The sequence below is a fragment of the Coccinella septempunctata genome, chromosome 8, assembly GCF_907165205.1.
Source record: "Coccinella septempunctata chromosome 8, icCocSept1.1, whole genome shotgun sequence".
Taxonomy (NCBI): domain Eukaryota; kingdom Metazoa; phylum Arthropoda; class Insecta; order Coleoptera; family Coccinellidae; genus Coccinella; species Coccinella septempunctata.
In genome coordinates, this window is record NC_058196.1 from 32,597,171 (window position 1) to 32,614,488 (window position 17,318).

The following is a 17,318-nucleotide window of genomic DNA, read 5'->3' on the forward strand; positions in this document are numbered from 1 at the left end:
CTGGAATTTATAATTTCTTTTGATATTTTTTATGACGAAAATTTTTAATAAATCAAATAAGTTGTATTTTTGGTTCAGAATCAGAATTATTAGAAAAAGTATTGTGCGATATAATACAAATTAAAAGGCAAGATGGGACATTTGAACTAATTACGTTTTACATGTTGGCAAACATGCAAAAATTCTATGGAATCAAGCGTCACTTATCTCGGCATTCGGAAATTGCAAAAATGGCGTCTATTGTGGATTGCATGTACAAAATTTTCGAAAAGTATATATAAATTCGAAAAGAGGATTGCTTGAACCCAAACAAAGCCATGGATACTGTTAAAGCATTCAATGCAGAGGTGTGTATTTTTATTTCGCATTGGTCCGATCAATTAATGCAGTAATGATACATCCCAATGCATTATTTATATACATTTTTTTCTAATCCCCTTGTATCTTTTCAGCTTTCGTCTCTGTACGAATTCAAACCGCCGATATCAAAGGCTAAAATGACATCTCTGACCAGAGGTGCAATAAGAGCCATCAAGTTTTATAAACACGTAGTGCAAAGTGTTGAAAAGTTCATATTAAAGTGCAAGCCGGAGTATAAGATACCTGGACTTTATGTGATAGATTCGATTGTTCGTCAATCGAGACACCAGTTTGGAAATGATAAAGATGTGTTTGCTCCGAGGTTTGCAAAGAACATACAGCAGACATTTGTTAATTTGTATCAATGTCCTCCGGAAGATAAGGTAAGATGGAACTGGATGTGTTCATTGAATTTATGACTATGTGATCTCGAGACATTCATAAGGAATGGAAATGTTGCTCCTCTAACACTTCAGAATCAGTAAAATGCATCTCGGAATTTTGGCAATTTCAAGGGAAGCTGTGATCATTCATGTCATTTCTAATGCCTCAAGATATTCTGTGGTTGTTCTGTTTTAAATGTTTGATTTCTTCTTTTCTATTTACCCACAATATGCATTTTATTTAATGATTCTTTAGTAGGCCGTTAAATGCTTGTTGAGATTTGGTCGCCTGTTTCTTTAATCATGAGTTGGTTTATTCATTTTCAATTACATTTTTGTGCTTATTTGGAATATAATGCAAGCAGTAGGCTATTTATTCCACCCATGAAAAGCATTTTTGATTCTCAGCAAAATATTTTCTAATTTTTTCTGATTCTTTTCGAGAAAGCCGATTCAAAGGAATTAAAATACTCTTACTTATCCCTTGTTATTGATATTTTCATTATAGTTATTGAGACAATATAAATAATCTTTGTTTGTGAATTATCGAAAGAATTCTATGGAAACTTAATGGTGTTTTTTTCTTTCAGAGCAAGATCATAAGGGTTTTGAATCTTTGGCAGAAGAATCAAATTTTCGCACCCAACGTAATACAACCCTTATTCGATCTAGCCGATCCGAACAATCCAATCTACAAAGAACTCAGTAGCTCAACGCAGGCTAATGGACACAATTCTCTACCAAAAGGTTAGTAGCATTCTGAAGAAATTACTGGAAACCATACAATGTGCCAAAATTGAATTTATTCTTGCAACGTTTCACAACTCGTTTTTCAACAAGAGGTTAATTGTGACTATTTGGTTCGTATCAAGCGCATAGGAGAATTAAAAGAGTTTTATTGTTGCTGTGGTACGTTATGCAATCAAAGTATGTATTAGCTTTGGTCTGAACATTTATGTGCGGATATTTCAAACAAAGAATTGATCATTTCAATGAGCAATAAACTGAACGGTTTTATGTTTGAAGTCAAAATTGAGGATTTACAAGGTTCACCGATTAATATTGATCTCGATAACTGGCAAAGTTATTATCTTTTCCATTTTTATTGCGCAGCTCACAAAAACTAAGTTAGAAGAGAAATTCAGGACTGAAATTTGAAAACAACGGTATTATGCTTCTTGAATCACTATTTACAAACAAAATTTCGGAAAAATTCGAAAAGTTTCATTCAGAAAATAGAAAATTCGTAAAATCAGAATCTGAATGAATGAATGAAAAATTTTCTTAGAGAGTAAATGGGAATTTCAATGAAAAACGTTTGAATTTTCCCCAAAAAATTCGACGAAGGTAAGTGAATTTTTATATTGCATATTGTGATGGTTTTCTTGGTAAAAAATGAGTTGTGACGTAAAAGATTTCAAATTTACCGAAACACCAAAGATTATAAGGGTTTCGTTCTTCTTCATGTCAATTTATTCGAAATTTCAAGTTTCGTTTGGCACATTGTAATTATGTTAGTATGTATCTAAATAAGTTCCTTTACATAGGTTCTCCAGCTCTTCAAAAGACCCCAACAAAAACTACGCAGAGCAACGAAACGCAAGGAGCTGTAAATCTGGTACTACAAACCGTAGTTTCCGTATTGCGAGGATTGAGGATTTTTTTTAGGGGGTTCCTGTACGCCCTTTTCTAGTTTTTCTCTCAAAGAATTTTCGAAGTTGTTTCATTTTGAACCTTTCGAGACAGGAAAACGACAACTTTCGCAACTGTAACTTTTGGTTTTAAAGGTTGCGATTTCAATTTGTTGTTTTTGAGTTTAACTTATTTTCCAAGTTTACTGAATTATTGCTGTTCACTACTAGGATACTTGGACTATTTTAACGTTATTGGATAATTGCAATACAACCAAAGTTAAGATTGCCAAGGTGTTCTTCTGAAATAGTCTGAAAAATATATGTAATTTGTCACATTGTAAAAGGTACTGGTACTCATATGATAAGAAAGTGTTATTGTAGTATACGATTTTTTTTTTAGTTATGAGTTTTAGACCGTTGAGATCTGATGTCAGCAATTTTTTGTGCCGGTTCAACGTCAAAATTATATTGAGGGAATTTGGTTTTTTAAAATCATTTGTTTACATCAATTTTTAATTGAAAAAATTATCATTGAGTACCAGTATCTTGCTGAGTAATTAATTATTATATTAATTATATAATTTTATATTGTTGATTAGATTAAGGGTGGAAAGAATCGAAGAAAAAGTGTTAATTTCAAAATATTTCACTGTACGTGTTGAATTCAAGTACTAATTTTTTTATTTTTGGAATTAATTCGAAAAAAACATTGTATCACTTGTGATCAAAGTCAGTCGAAATACTGCGAACTAATTGTAGAAAAATCTAGTCGACAAAATTTTCGTGCAGCGTATTGTTACAAAGAATGCGACACCAGTGGTGCACGCGGCAACCCGGCATTAGTGAATAATTTTCCACAAACGGCCTATTCGACTGTAATATCGTATGTCGTCATTTATGACGAATCGTTATTTTTAACGAATCGTAATTTATGACGTATCGTTAATTTTAACGAATCGTCATTTATGACGTATCGTTTTTTTAACGAATTTTCATTTATGACGTATCATTTTTCTTTAAAGAATCGTCATTTATGACGTATCGTTATTTTTAACGTATCGTCATTCATGACGTATCGTTATTTTTAACGAATCGTTAATTATGACGTATCGTTATTTTTAACGAATCGTCATTCATGACGTATCGTTATTTTCAAAGAATCTTCATTTATGACGTATCGTTATTTATGACGTATCGTCATTTATAACGAATCGTCCAACGTTCGTGCACCTAGAGTATTACGAATAGTTAAAATTTACGAATACATCGTAACTTCGAATTCGAATTTTTGTTATACTGATTGGCTAGTGGAGAATTTGTTACGGTGATGATGTAAATAAGAATGCAATTTTTAGTTGAAGGGATTGATATCAACTAAAAGACGAAAAATTTCCTTGAAAGAGGCTGAGGGTTTGGCAACTTTTGGAATAGAATTCTTTGTAGTTCTTGTGGAGTGAGAATTTTGTCTCGCTGTTCAGCCATTTCGTTTTAAAACTTGAGTGGTTCAGGTTCTCAATGTACCTTCTTAGTTTTCACATAAATTCTTCCTTATTTTGTAGTTCGAGCTTTGTGTGTATATGAAGTGTTTACTTTTTTGTATATATTCGAGTTCTCAAAAAACTAACGATTGTATCCATTTTTCGGAGATAAATTATGCAAATTAACAGAGTGACATGTTGGATATGTTCAAGTTTGAACTGTCAATTCACCCTCAGAAACTATAGAATCTCGAATGTTCTGTATTTTCTCGATATTTTTTGTTTGTTTTTTTTTCGAGTAATCCTCGAACTTAGGGAGCCTTTTGTGTGTTAGTTTCAAGTTATTTAGCTTTAAAGATATCATTTCTTTGACTTAAAATCAATTTAATGTTTATTCAACACGGCTCTGGCCTGTTTTGTTTTTAAATCTTTTTTTAAACTCTTCAATTAATTCAATCAATTTTGAATGTCTATCGATATAGACTCCTTTCTTTCGGGTTTCATAATGAATGTTAGATATTTCTCCACTGAGTAATGAGTGAATGCCTTCTGCTGGGTTTTACTCATCTCGTAATTTTTGAAATAATTCTCTGCGCAGAAACTTGAATTTGTCATTAATCTACCTCTTGCACTGGTTAAGTTTAAAGCTGTGCGAAAATAAGTGTCTTGAATAAGCTAGCTATTAGATCTAGGTGTGAAATCTTCACTGAACATTCATAACCTAGGATTGAAAAGAGTGATGCATTTGGATTCAAGCACATTTGTGTTATTGTATTTATTTCATGTGCTGTTTCGTCTTTGTGTATGTATTTTCTATTTTCGACTGTGTTAATGTTATCTCGTTATTGTATCATTGTATTTTTCGAAAGTAATGTCACTTATTCCAGCATTGAACATTGTATGAGAGAAAAACTAGAAGTTACGCTTAATTTCAGCAGAAAAACCCTCAATCTTCATCTAGTATAACATCATATATAGAATAATAAGCATTCATCGCCATGCTCATGGGCAGTTCACTCATCGTGATTCTTCTTTACAGAACCTCTCCGACCCGAACGTCCTGCTCCAACTCCAACAGCTGCAGAGACTGCTGAACCGATCCGGCGGCGATGCCAAGAGCGAGAGTCAGGTACACTTCGACAAGAAACTGCTGGATTTCGACTACGGGGACGAAGAGGAGGAGGTTAACCCTTCGCCGAAGCCGGTCGTCGACCCTTCCGTAACCAGGTAAATCACCGTTTGAAGTATTAATTAAAACTTGGTTTGATCGACGTCTTTTTTCCAGTTTGTTGACCAACCCCGAGGTGGTGCGTCAGTTGCAGACGTTGCAACAGACGATGGCCCTGGCGCAAGAGGTGGACACTGAGAAGCTTCGGAAGTTGCAGGAGATGAAACAGCAGGAGGAGGAGTTTGATAAGCACCTGGCCCAAACGGTTCCGGTGAGTATTAAGAAGGACGAAACGCGTTTTAAAACAACGATTGGAGTCGGATTATACCGTATGTTTGTTGTAGAATCTGCCGTTCGCTGCCGAGTGCGAGTTTAAACCGAACAACAGCGCCCCCATGCCTCCGGCGCCCGGAGGTTACTATATGCCTCCTCCAGATATAACGCAGCCGCCTCAGATGCCGTACAAACAGTACGATCTGACCCAGCCAGCGACCGAGCAGCCCGTCTACACCACGACCAACAACGTTAACGACAACGACGTGGAGGTGAGTACCGTAACGCCACCTATGCTCTATTCACTTTTATTTTAGCATTCGGTTGGCCGCCATGGAAATTTGACACATTTCACTCTGTGTAGTACGAAAATGTGGGGTTATGAAGCTTGTCAAAACGTTTTTTGGTTTTAAATCGACGCTGTGTTGCCCGTTCTACGTGAAAGTATTATTATTACGTATTTTATCGCAATGTCGAATCTCTTCGGGAAATATGTGATGAACCTAATTGAAGTTTGTACGCACTGATTGAAGGCGTATCAAATCCAGTTATTTGCGTGGAAAATACAAGAGATCAGTATAATATCATAATATGCGCTAGCTTGAGGAGAGTTAATGTTCGTTATCTTCTTTGGCTTAAGTTTGAATACGTTACATCAGTTGTAGATTTCAAAAATATTAACCCGAAGATGAAATGCATATGATGCAGTGGTTGGGAATAGGTATCTCCCGAAGAAATTAACAGATAATTACAAGAATGTTTAATTCTTCAACAAAATCATCTTGCATCAATATAAGTAAAAGGAATTAAAGGAAGTTTCAAGTCAAGATGAACTTCACCTTTGAACAAAAATTCCACATGAATAAACAATTACTGACAGGACAACTGGCGCGTATTTGTGGCTGTTCATCTTAATACATTGATATAATAATAATAATTAGGTATTTATTGGTACCTTAAGACATTAACAATGTATAGGACAAGTCAAATGAAAAATAGAAAAATCAATTTTCGGGAACTTATTCTACGATGGCATTCATCGAAAATCCTGTAGTAAACGTTTCGCATTAATTTACTCAAACATAAGATTCTCAAATGCCACCACTTATTTGGGTCTGCCAATAGAAGGAAATTCTTTGTCATCCTCTTCATTCACAATCTTTCTGATTGTGGAAATACTTAGCTGAAATATAAGTCGTTTAAATTCAGATGAAACATTACATAAATTCTCCTACATTGAATATGTTCGCTACCGTCTGACGTATTGTGAATTTTAAGAATATCAGGGTATAACTATTCGAATGAGCGGACCAGAATTCTAAATAGCACTTCTTGAAATCCTGTCTCTTTTTTTTTCAATCACTTTCGGCATTTTCTTAATAAAAATTGATATTAGTTGTGGCAACGGCGTTTTGACATTAACGACATTTCATGAGTGCCAACCTTACTCCGTTCTAGTTACAAAAACTTGAGAAAATTATAATAGAATGATCACGCCTAAACAGGGAGGCAATGAATACAGTAATAAGGATAAATTCAGATGCATACCACCCGCCGATATGAATATCAACAAGTGTTAAGATCTGAATTGAACTGGCCAATTTGCCATCGTCAAGGCCCCTAATGGAGTACGCTCCATCGAAGAAAAGCAGATGCTGACAATGGTTTCGGTCTCATTTGACCCCATCAGAGCAACATAGCATTTTTCTCCGATGGAGAACGTTTGGAATTGATGGAACTTTATTCAATATTGGCACGTGCTACTGGGTACTATACATTCACCCAGAGCGCCACCCAATATGAAACGGTGTCCGATTCAATCCCCTACAGCTAGAAACCAAGACGAAGACAATAGCATATGTCCCATATTTTCTCTAATTCAGTACGCCGATTCGCTTTGCGAACAACAGACGTGTGACGAATTGAGAAGTCTGGGAACACGTTCAGATCACGGCAGAAATGATGCCAGCGGTACAATAATAAATAATAGAATGATCCCGCCTGAACAGGGAGGCAATGAATACAATAATAAGGATAAATTCAGATGCATACCACCCGCCGATATGAATATCAACAAGTGTTACGATCTGAATTGAACTAGCTAATTTGCCATCGTCAAGGCCCCAGATGGAGTAACACTTGTTGATACTCATATCGGCGGGTGGTATGCGTCTGAATTTATCCTTATTATTGTATTCATTGCCTCCCTGTTTGGGCGGGATCATTCTTTTAATATTGTACCGCTGGCATCATTTCTGCCGTGATCTGAACGTGTTCCCAGACTTCTCAATTCGTCACACGTCTGTTGTTCGCAAAGCGAATCGGCGTAGTGAATTAGAGAAAATATGGGACATATGCTATTGTCTTCGTCTTGGTTTCTATCTGGAGGGGATTGAATCGGACACCGTTTCATATTGGGTGGCGCTCTGGGTAAATGTATAGTACTCAGTAGCACGTGCCAATATCGAATAAAGTTCCATCAATTCCAAACGTTCTCCATCGGAGAAAAATGCTATGTTGCTCTGATGGGATCAAATGAGACCGAAATCATGGTGAGCATCTGCTTTTCTTCGATGGAGCGTACTCCATTTGGGACTTTGACGATGGCAAATTGGCTAGTTCCATTCATATAGTAACTCTTGTTGATATTCATATCGGCGGGTGGTAAGCATCTGAATTTATCCTTATTCCTGAGAAAATTATTTCATGGCCAACCGACCGCTAAAATAAATGCGAATGGAGCATAGGTCACCTAGGTAAAACGGAAACCTTCCCTTTCAAGGTCATCACGCTGGACAACGCGGACTCCTCCCGCAGCCCCAGCCAGGAGAGGAGGAAGCGACGCAGCCGCTCGCGCGACAGGCGCGACCGCGACCGCAGGTCCAGGAGGTCGCGCAGCCGTTCGCGCTCGCGCAACCGCCGTCACAGGTCGCGCTCCAGGGAGCGCGACCGCGACAGGAAGGAGAAGGAGACGGAGAAGGACAGGGAGAGGAAGAAGCGCGGCCTGCCGGCCATCAAGAAGGAGAACCTGAGCGTGTGCAGCACCACGCTGTGGGTGGGCCACCTGTCTAAGCTGGTGCACCAGGAGGACCTGTCGAACACGTTCGGCGAGTTCGGCGACGTGGTCAGCATCGACCTGATACCGCCCAGGGGCTGCGCGTTCATCGTGATGCACCGCAGGCAGGACGCCGCCCGGTGCCTGACCAAGCTGAAGAATCACGTGATACACGGCAAGGCGATCACGCTGGCCTGGGCGCCAGGGAAGGGGGTCAAGGGGAAGGACCTGAAGGATTACTGGGAGGGGGATCTGGGCGTTTCTTACATACCGTGGTCGAAGCTGAAGCCGGACCTGGATACGGAGATGCTGGAAGACGGAGGTGAGTTGATTATTTGGTTTTGTTCGTATGGTTTTCTACATACAGGGCGTTTTCGTCGAAAGGAACAATTAAACCAAGACGCCTTTGATGTAATATTCGAGACAGCGCAGTTGAACGCGGTTTCGTCTAGTCTAGTCTCTAAGAACACCCTGTATACGATTATACACTATAAAAAACGATAGCATTTAGAATCCTGTCGAATGTCCATGAAAAATCCGAAAAGAATCAATTATCAAACTCGGCTGATCTTGGGTTTTATAAAGCTTGATCGGGGAATCAAACTTTTATTGACGAACAGACGTCAATTTGTTTTCTATCGATAATTCAGTCATGATCGTTCGGAATATCATTCTCGCATCAAATTATGATGTTCATACGTCCATTAGTTATTTTTTCAATTGCTACTCTTTCAAAATATTCAGAAATGAAAAAGTTTTAGTGTTTTCCTTTTAGAAATCCAGTGACTGTCAAATCGTTGATCGGACAATCAAAGTTTTATGCAACCCGCTATTTGTCCTTCGAATCGAACAAATATTTCAACAGTAGATTCTTGAAGTCGAAACAAACACTTTTTTCCTATACAAATTTTCCAGGTTCGGCCCTGATGAAAAAACATAGCCATTTTAAGTTTTCATAATGAGCTGTGCCACCCCTGGAAAAATAAAATTACCTTCAGAATAACTTTAGCTGAATCTGTGACACTACACATCTGTGGATCTTTCAAACAGAGTTGTATTCAGCCAAAGTACCCAATTTTTCAAATTTCACAGATACTTTTAAATTTTGAACATCAAATTACTCGAAAACGGCGCATAATACGAGAAAATATGGAGAATACTTTTATTTTACGAAACGTTCAAATATTTGTTAAATAGCGTCCAAATTATGCAGTTTCAAGGATTGGGTTCTTTGAATTTTTATCATTTTTGTGGTACGTAATGATCATAAAGAGAAAACTTGAAGACGTGGGTGATATCTTGTGTTCACAAAAGATTCATCAAATAAACGAAAAACTATATTCCAAAACTTATTCCATTCGATAAAACTGTTTTTGAGATAGACCTAAAAATGAATTTTTTCAATGGTTTTTCAACAGCCTGTAACTTTTAAACCGAGCCTATCCGGAAAAAATCGTAAAAGAAAAAAGCGTTCCTTCTGACCCCAAGAATCCGTTAAAATATTTGTACGAGTCGAAGAACTACCCTGTAGATGCTTCTTCCACATCCAGTAGATGAACTATGCCGGTTCTGGACCAGATATAGTCTGGCCACAACCATCTCTTTTAAACGCTTGAAATCTTGACATGAATGCCAGTTAATACTCTAATGCCTGTCGAATATTGAAGAAAAATCCGAAAAGGATATGAAAACCGGCATATTCGGTCCTTATAAATAACGAAAGTAGATAAACTATGCCGGTTCCAGACCAGAAATGATCAAGTCACGCCCGATTTCTTCTTATGCCAAATTTTCTTGATGTAATTTGTTACGGCATAGCTCGGACTATCTAAAATACTCACAGTTTCAATGGCTTGTGCTACTTTCTCCCATCTCCCAACTTATTCGTGCCCGAAAACTCATCCCCAAAACCTTTTCGGTCTTACCAGGGATGATCGACGAAGAAACGATGCCAGACTGGCTGCGCGCCAAGATAGAAGGAAGCGGCAAACTTCAATCCGTCGCTCCCCAAGCCGACCTGACCGCCCTACCGGCCACCATCGACACTAGTCAACCCCCGCCCATGCCCGGCGCCGGACTCCTACAACCCCCTCTCTCGCTTCCGATGGTACCGCCGTTCCAGTTCAACAACAGACTCTTGGGTGAGTAAAATTACTATACTTCATTCACTTTTATTTTAGCAGTCGGTTGGCCATGGAAATTTGACACATTTCACTCTGTATAGTACGAAAATGTGGGGTTATGACGCTTGTCAAAACATTTTTGGATTTTAAATCGACGCTATGTTGCCCGTTCTACGTAAAAGTTTCTGTTATTACGTATTTTATCACAATGTCGAATCTCTTCGGAAAATATGTGACGAACATAATTGAAGTTTATACGAATTGATTGAAGGCATACCAAATCCAGTTATTTGCATGGAAAATACAAGAGATCAGTATAATATCATAATATGCACTAGCTTGAGGAGAGTTAATGTTCGTTATCTTTTTTGGCTAAAGTTTGAATATGTTACATCAGTTGTAGATTTCAAAAATATTGATCCGAAGATGAAATGCATATGATGCAGTGGTTGGGAATAGGTATCTCCCGAAGGAATTAACAGATAATTACAAGAATGTTAAATTCTTCAACAAAAATCATCTTGCATCAATATAAGTAAAAGGAATTGAAGGAAGTTCCAAGTTAAGATGAACTTCACCTTTGAAAAAAAATTTCACATGAATAAATAAGTAACAGGGCAACTTGCGCGTATTTGTGGCTATTCATCTTAATACATTGATGTAATAATAATAATTAGGTATTTATTAGTACCTTAAGACATTTACATTGTATAGGACAAGTCAAATGAAAAATAGAAAAATCCATTTTAGGGAACTCATTCTCCGATGACATTTATTGAAAATCCTGTTGTAAACTTTTCGCATTAATTCACTCAAACATAAAATTCTCAAATGCCACCTTTTTTTGGGTCTCCCAATAGAAGGAAGTTCTTTGTCATCCTCTTCATTCACAATCTATCTGATTGTGGAAATATTCAGCTGAAATATATAGGTCGTTTAGATTCAGATGAAACATTATATAAATTCTCTTACATTGAATATGTTCGCTACAGTCTGATGTATTGTGGATTTTAGAATATCAGGGTATAACTATTTGAATGAGCGGGCCTGAATTCTAAATAGCACTTCCTGAAACCCCGACTCTTTTTTCAATCACTTTCGGCATTTTCGTAATAAAATTGATATCAGTTGTGGCAACGGCGTTATGACATGAACGACATGTCATGAGTGCCAACCTTCCTCCGGTCTAGTTACAAAAACTTAAGAAAATCATTCCATGGCCAACCGACTGCTAAAATAAAAGCGAATGGAGTATACGAATTTGATCTGTTCGAAGTTACACGACCGTTTAAATCCGCAGCGCCCAACATGCTCAACCTACCGCCCGGCATGATGCCGAACGTGCCCATGGGCGTTCCCCCGCCCAACCTCCAATCGCAACTCATGACCAATCCGCTGTTGGGCATCGGGTCGCCCTTCCAGGGCGCCGGCCTCATACCGCCGCCCCCCATGTCGATGCAGAACGAGAACGGGCAAGGCGGTGGCGCGGACGCGAACATGAAGACCCTCACCGAGAGCCTGATGGGCCTGAGCCAGCCGTTCAACCTGATGCAGCAGATGCAACAGAACGCGATGATGCAGGAGGACAACATGGACATAGAGATGGAGGACGCTGGAAGGACCAGCCAGGATGCGCACCCGACGCACCAGGATCCCCGCACCGCCGACAGGGACAGGAACAGGGACGATAGGCGCGATAGGGACAGGGATAGGGACGGGAAGAACGATAGGAACAGGGACAGGAGGAGGTCGCGAAGCAGGGATAGAGACAGGGAACGGGACAGGGAGAGAGACAGGGATCGGGATAGAAACAGGTGGGTGGTGGGATTCTTTTGGTTGATCGATACAGGGTGACTTTTATAACTTGTGTTACAGGGACCGACGCGGTGGTAGCAGAGACCGGGACTCCGGCAGACCGAGGGACAGGCGGGAGAGGGCCAGGTCCAACAGATGGGGCGATAGGGACAAGGATGACGAGACCTTCGCCGACCGCAAGGACAGGGAGAGGAGCCTCAACGAGAGGCTGCAAGAGATGGCGGGCGGCATGCCGGCCAAATCGAACAGGGACCGCAAGGAGAACGCGCCGCCCGCGCTGAATTTCGAACCGCCGCCGCCGCTGATGGACGCAGACGTCAAACCCAAGGAAACGACGCAAGACGACCCGATCAAGCAGCAGCAGCAGCGGGACGAACAACAACAACAGGACGTGGTCGCGCCACAGAACGTCGATTATCCACCGCCCGGCATGGACGTGGACAACGACGGCGCCTATCCGCCCATGAGGGGACCCCCGGAGGATTTCGGCCAGATGGGGCCGGACTTCGGGGCGCCGCCCATGGCTTTCGGCCCCATGGGCGGTCCGATCGGCCCGCCACCGATAGGCCCCATCGACGACTTCCCGATGGGGCCTAGGGGACCGAGGGACGACTACCACCCGCCGCCCATGATGGACGATTACGGCCCGCCGCGGCCGATGGACGACTACGGCCCGCCCGGGCCCATGGACGATTACGGGCCGCCGCCTATGGACGACTACGGCCCGCCGCCCATGGACGACTACGGCCCGCCCAGGCCCATGGACGATTACGGCCCGCCGCCCATGGACGACTATCCGGACGATTATCCGCCGCCCAACATGAGGGGCGGAAGGCGGGGCGGCAGGATGCACGACGGTTTCCGCGGCGGCCGGGGACGGAGGGATTACAGGGACGGGCCGCCGCCGCCGCGCGGGCCCCGGGGACCGCCCGAGTTCTACGACGATTACGGGCCGCCGCCCATGGAGGACTACGGGCCGGAGGAGGAGTTCGCGCCCAGGTACGGCCCGAGGGGGGGACGCATGCGCGGCGGTTTCCAGCCGAGGATGAGGGGCGGCCCGCCGAGGGGTTTCAACAGGGGCGGACCCAGGGGTAGATACGGTAAGTTTTCTTGTTGTTCGCTTTGCACGATAGTTTTGTTTTGATCTTTGAATTTTTTTCTTAACAAGCTTATATTAACTTGGTTGATTTGAAATTTGGCAGGAAGAATCAAAATGGCGGTTTCAAGATGGCGGACGATTTTGTTTTTAATCATGATCCGATTCCTTTCAAAATTAGAATGGGGGGGGCGGTTTTTGGGGTCGAGGATTATGGTAATCCTGTCAAAATCGATAAATACAAGATGGCGGACGAGTTTTGTCGGTGTATACCTAATAATTTCTTGAACACAGAGTGGGAGGTGAAAGAGCTGATTTGGAGGGTTGAGATATCGTTTTTCGAGTAGACCGCTGCATATTGAGGGCCCGGAAAAATGCCAAACGAGAGACGACGCGCATGCTCAGCGAATAACCTCGAGCGAGGAGTCGAATCGGAAGTAAAAACAAAAGCTTTTAGACCCGTTTGCACCAAACGCACTTAGTTTTAAGTGTCCCTTGAAACGAACCCTTAACTTAAATTACGTTGCACCAACTGTTAAGTGACATTTAAATGGCTAAAGCTAGCCTTAAATTTAAGCGCTCTTGTATTGACCACTTAGGTATTTAAGGGCGGGATTCTAACCTAAAATAATTTGTTGAACTCATAAACTGGCTGCAGAACTGCTGTGGTTTTTCTAATAACGTCAAGTACCTTTTATTCGACAATCCATTTCATTATCAATCATAATGCTAATTCAGCAACAAAAAGTTGTCACTCTCTGATAATAATATAATAGTTTACTTGACACTGACTGACAGGACAATAAAGTTAGGTTAATGAAATGACAACGATCATCGGCAACCGGCCAACCAATGAAATGGCTTTATTGTACTAGGATGAAGTTGCACCAAAATAAAAAACTGAAATATCACTAGATATGAAAACTTAAGGGCCCCTCACTTAAGATTCTGTTAAGTCACAGTCGTGCAACTGACAATAAAATTAAGCGTCCATTAATTTTAAACTACGTTTAGTTAAGTAATCATTTTAAGGGGGATTGGTGCGAACGGACATTAACGGTTAAAAAATCTACGTCGGTGGTCAGAGTGACGAAAGTGAGGTTAGCACAGATTACAGACAGGGGTGGATAGGGCAGATTCAAACCGTCGATAGCGTTTTTTGCCACGGTATTTTTGAAATTCATTGGTTTTCTGCAGTAAATCAGCCTAAAAAGATGGCTTGGCCTTCTAGTCGATTTATACTAATTTCGCGCCGACTGGGAGAGGCGAGATATAGAGTGATCCGGAAATCTTCTGTGTGACCAAACCGCTGCGTCTAGCCGGTCGCTCTGCCCTGTAAACCTATGGGAAACAACCGAGAAAATTGAGATTTCTGGCGTTCCGGGAGAATGTAAACAGGCAGTTTGACAATAATGACAAAAGTGAGGTTAGAACCGATCACCGACCGGATCGACTCATGAAAAGTGTTTGCGGTCTGGGTTAAATTCATTTCATTATGATTTTTGGGGCAAATCGTCCGGCGAGACGCAGCGGTTAGGTCGAAGTAATAGTTAACAATACGGTGCATGCGACCATGTGTCTGTCATCGTTTATGTATTTATTTTTTCTGTTGTGCCGTTCCACGACAAATACTGAATTCTATTCGAAGATGTTGAAACAGGCCCCTGGAACGAGAGGAACAACTACGGCCGCTTCGACGGCCCGCCTGACTTCTACAGGGGCGGCGGCAGGCCGCCGAGGGACATGTACGACGACGGCGGTCCTCCGCCGCCGCGGCGATGGTCCGGCGGCGGCCGCTTCGACGACAACCGCAGACGTCACGACGACGACGACCCGAGGGACGGCGACGACCACCAGGCGCCGCCCGTCAAGAGGAGCAGGTGGGGCAACCAGTCGCCCAGGGCGCAGAGGAACGACCACCAGGACGAGCACCGGGATCGAGACGAGGCGGAGGCGCGCGCGCCCGAGGAACGCGAGGCGGCGGGCGGCGACGTGACGCCGCTACGCGACGAGAGCGCGGCCGCTGCGCCGGCGCCGGAGACGTGCGCGCAGGATCAAGGCGGAGCCCCCGACGGCCCCGCCCACAACGACGACGGGGGCGGAACCGCACCAGAGGAGAACCCCGCCCCCGCCGCCGAATGATACGATATGTAAAAAGCAAAGGTTTTTTTTTATCATGTAAAATAATTTTTTTTATATTTAAGCGACGTTCGGGAGGGCGGTCGACCCATTCGTTGTTTTAGTAATGATTTACAAGAAAGTTTTATTGATCAGTTGTTGAATCTTCGATGTTTGGTTGTTGTATTTACGATACGATTACATCGACCGCCCCTCCGATACCTTGACTGTACGGTCTCTAAGGTTTTTCCGAAATTACCTTCAACACGTTGTTGCGTTGAAAACTGGGAAAAGGTTAGATTTCGTCACAAAATCAGTGCCGTTCGGTTTCTTGTACAGAGAGGACAAACTAACGTAAGGTTATTCGCAACAACAACAACAATAATAATTTAAAAAAAAATAAAGTAAAACAGAGCTGTGATAGTTGAACACAATGGACCCGAAAGATCGGGTATTTTTCTCCTTTTAATTTTTATATATCTGGTAGATATAAGTTATGTACAAATAAAACGTGAATGAAGATAGAGAGGCTTTAGTTTTGCATCTAAACGTTTATTCTCTGTGATCAAAAGTAGTTCGAAACGATCGAAAATGGAGCATCGATTAAGGTAGGTCCATCTGTGTTCACGTTCACTGTTGAGGGAGGAACCAGCGCCTACTTTCAAACTGAAAGAATGGTGCAAGGTATGGTCCATTTTTCATTTATTATCGCGGTGTTCGCAGCTCATTGCCCTGGCAACGATTTGATCGCATAGAATTTTTTAGTGGCATTCCAGAAAGCACAGAGTTTTATCACAATTTTGACAAATTCTTCGAAAAAATTACTAAAATTCACAAGAATTTTCGAATTTCGAGATAGTTTTTAATTTGCTGTTTTCAGGTTAGGTTTGTCAACACTGTAAATGGCAATTGTTTTGAGTCGAGCTGCCACCCAATGAGCTGCGAATATCTTCCATATTTAAAGTGTTCGGTTCTTCAGAAGGGTCCTAAATTTAGGGGAACGATTGATTTTTAATTTGCCTGTTTTATTTGGAGACTTTTCACGACGCCCTTCTGATTGGAGAACGCTTTTGTAAATTGAATATTTCTTTATCGATAAATCTTGTATTGGTAACTGTTGTGGGTGTAGTGTAAATTCATATGGAATGTACATAAAAGATTTATGTTCTAAATCTTCAATGTTAATTAATATTTTATCATTTTATCTAGATTCAATTCACTGAAAACTATTCTGCTTTAATCTTATATGTATATCGATAATCTGATGGAACAAATACATGATATTTGAGTGGAAGAGATTTTCTTGGAAGTGAACTCCCTGCGAGAATGCGGAAATTTGAGAAAAAAAATGATTTTCAAGTTTTTATTGGACGCGCCGCTACTTTGGTATGAAGTTTAATTGAAAAGTCCATACAAACCAAAGAATTTTTGCATGATTTCTCCTTCATATTATATACTATCTAGCCCATCCGCGTCGCAGGACCATTTTTTTTTTCAATGAACATATCAATGAAAAAACTAAGTGTTTATTGCCTCATACGAATGATGATGCGAGGATCAGCAATACAGCTTAAATTGGCCATTTAACTCGAGGATAGTTTGAAATCTTTGATTGAACATTTATGCTTAAAGTGACTTGTTGAATCAATTTTTTTTTTAATAATTATTATCTCGGTCAAAATAAGGATTTATTCTAAAACGAATTTAAGACGGCAAACACGATGAAAAAAATCTGCTCAACCACCATCTAGACCTTTTCTGAGGAATTTAATCAAAACTTGGCTTCTCGCCAATGCTTGTTCGCATCCGACAAAC

General features: G+C 41.1%; 1 protein-coding gene across 3 annotated transcripts; it reads left to right on the forward strand.

The window, feature by feature from the left end:
- The first annotated feature begins 186 nt into the window (after positions 1-186).
- Positions 187-16,797, forward strand: LOC123318424 (SR-related and CTD-associated factor 4-like). 3 transcript variants are annotated; one of them, XM_044905038.1, is made up of 12 exons: positions 187-347; positions 453-743; positions 1,334-1,490; positions 2,291-2,361; positions 4,895-5,082; positions 5,141-5,294; positions 5,368-5,568; positions 8,079-8,673; positions 10,280-10,492; positions 11,775-12,288; positions 12,350-13,389; positions 15,034-16,797. In XM_044905038.1, the coding sequence occupies exons 1-12, from the start codon at positions 318-320 to the stop codon at positions 15,525-15,527; spliced, it is 3,948 nt and encodes a 1,315-aa protein (XP_044760973.1). In that variant the 5' UTR covers positions 187-317; the 3' UTR covers positions 15,528-16,797. The 3 variants fall into 3 exon arrangements, with proteins under 3 accessions (XP_044760973.1, XP_044760974.1, XP_044760975.1); XM_044905039.1 differs by having other exon boundaries at positions 15,046-16,797; XM_044905040.1 differs by lacking the exons at positions 187-347; positions 453-743; positions 2,291-2,361 and having other exon boundaries at positions 1,338-1,490.
- The last annotated feature ends 521 nt before the right edge of the window (positions 16,798-17,318 follow it).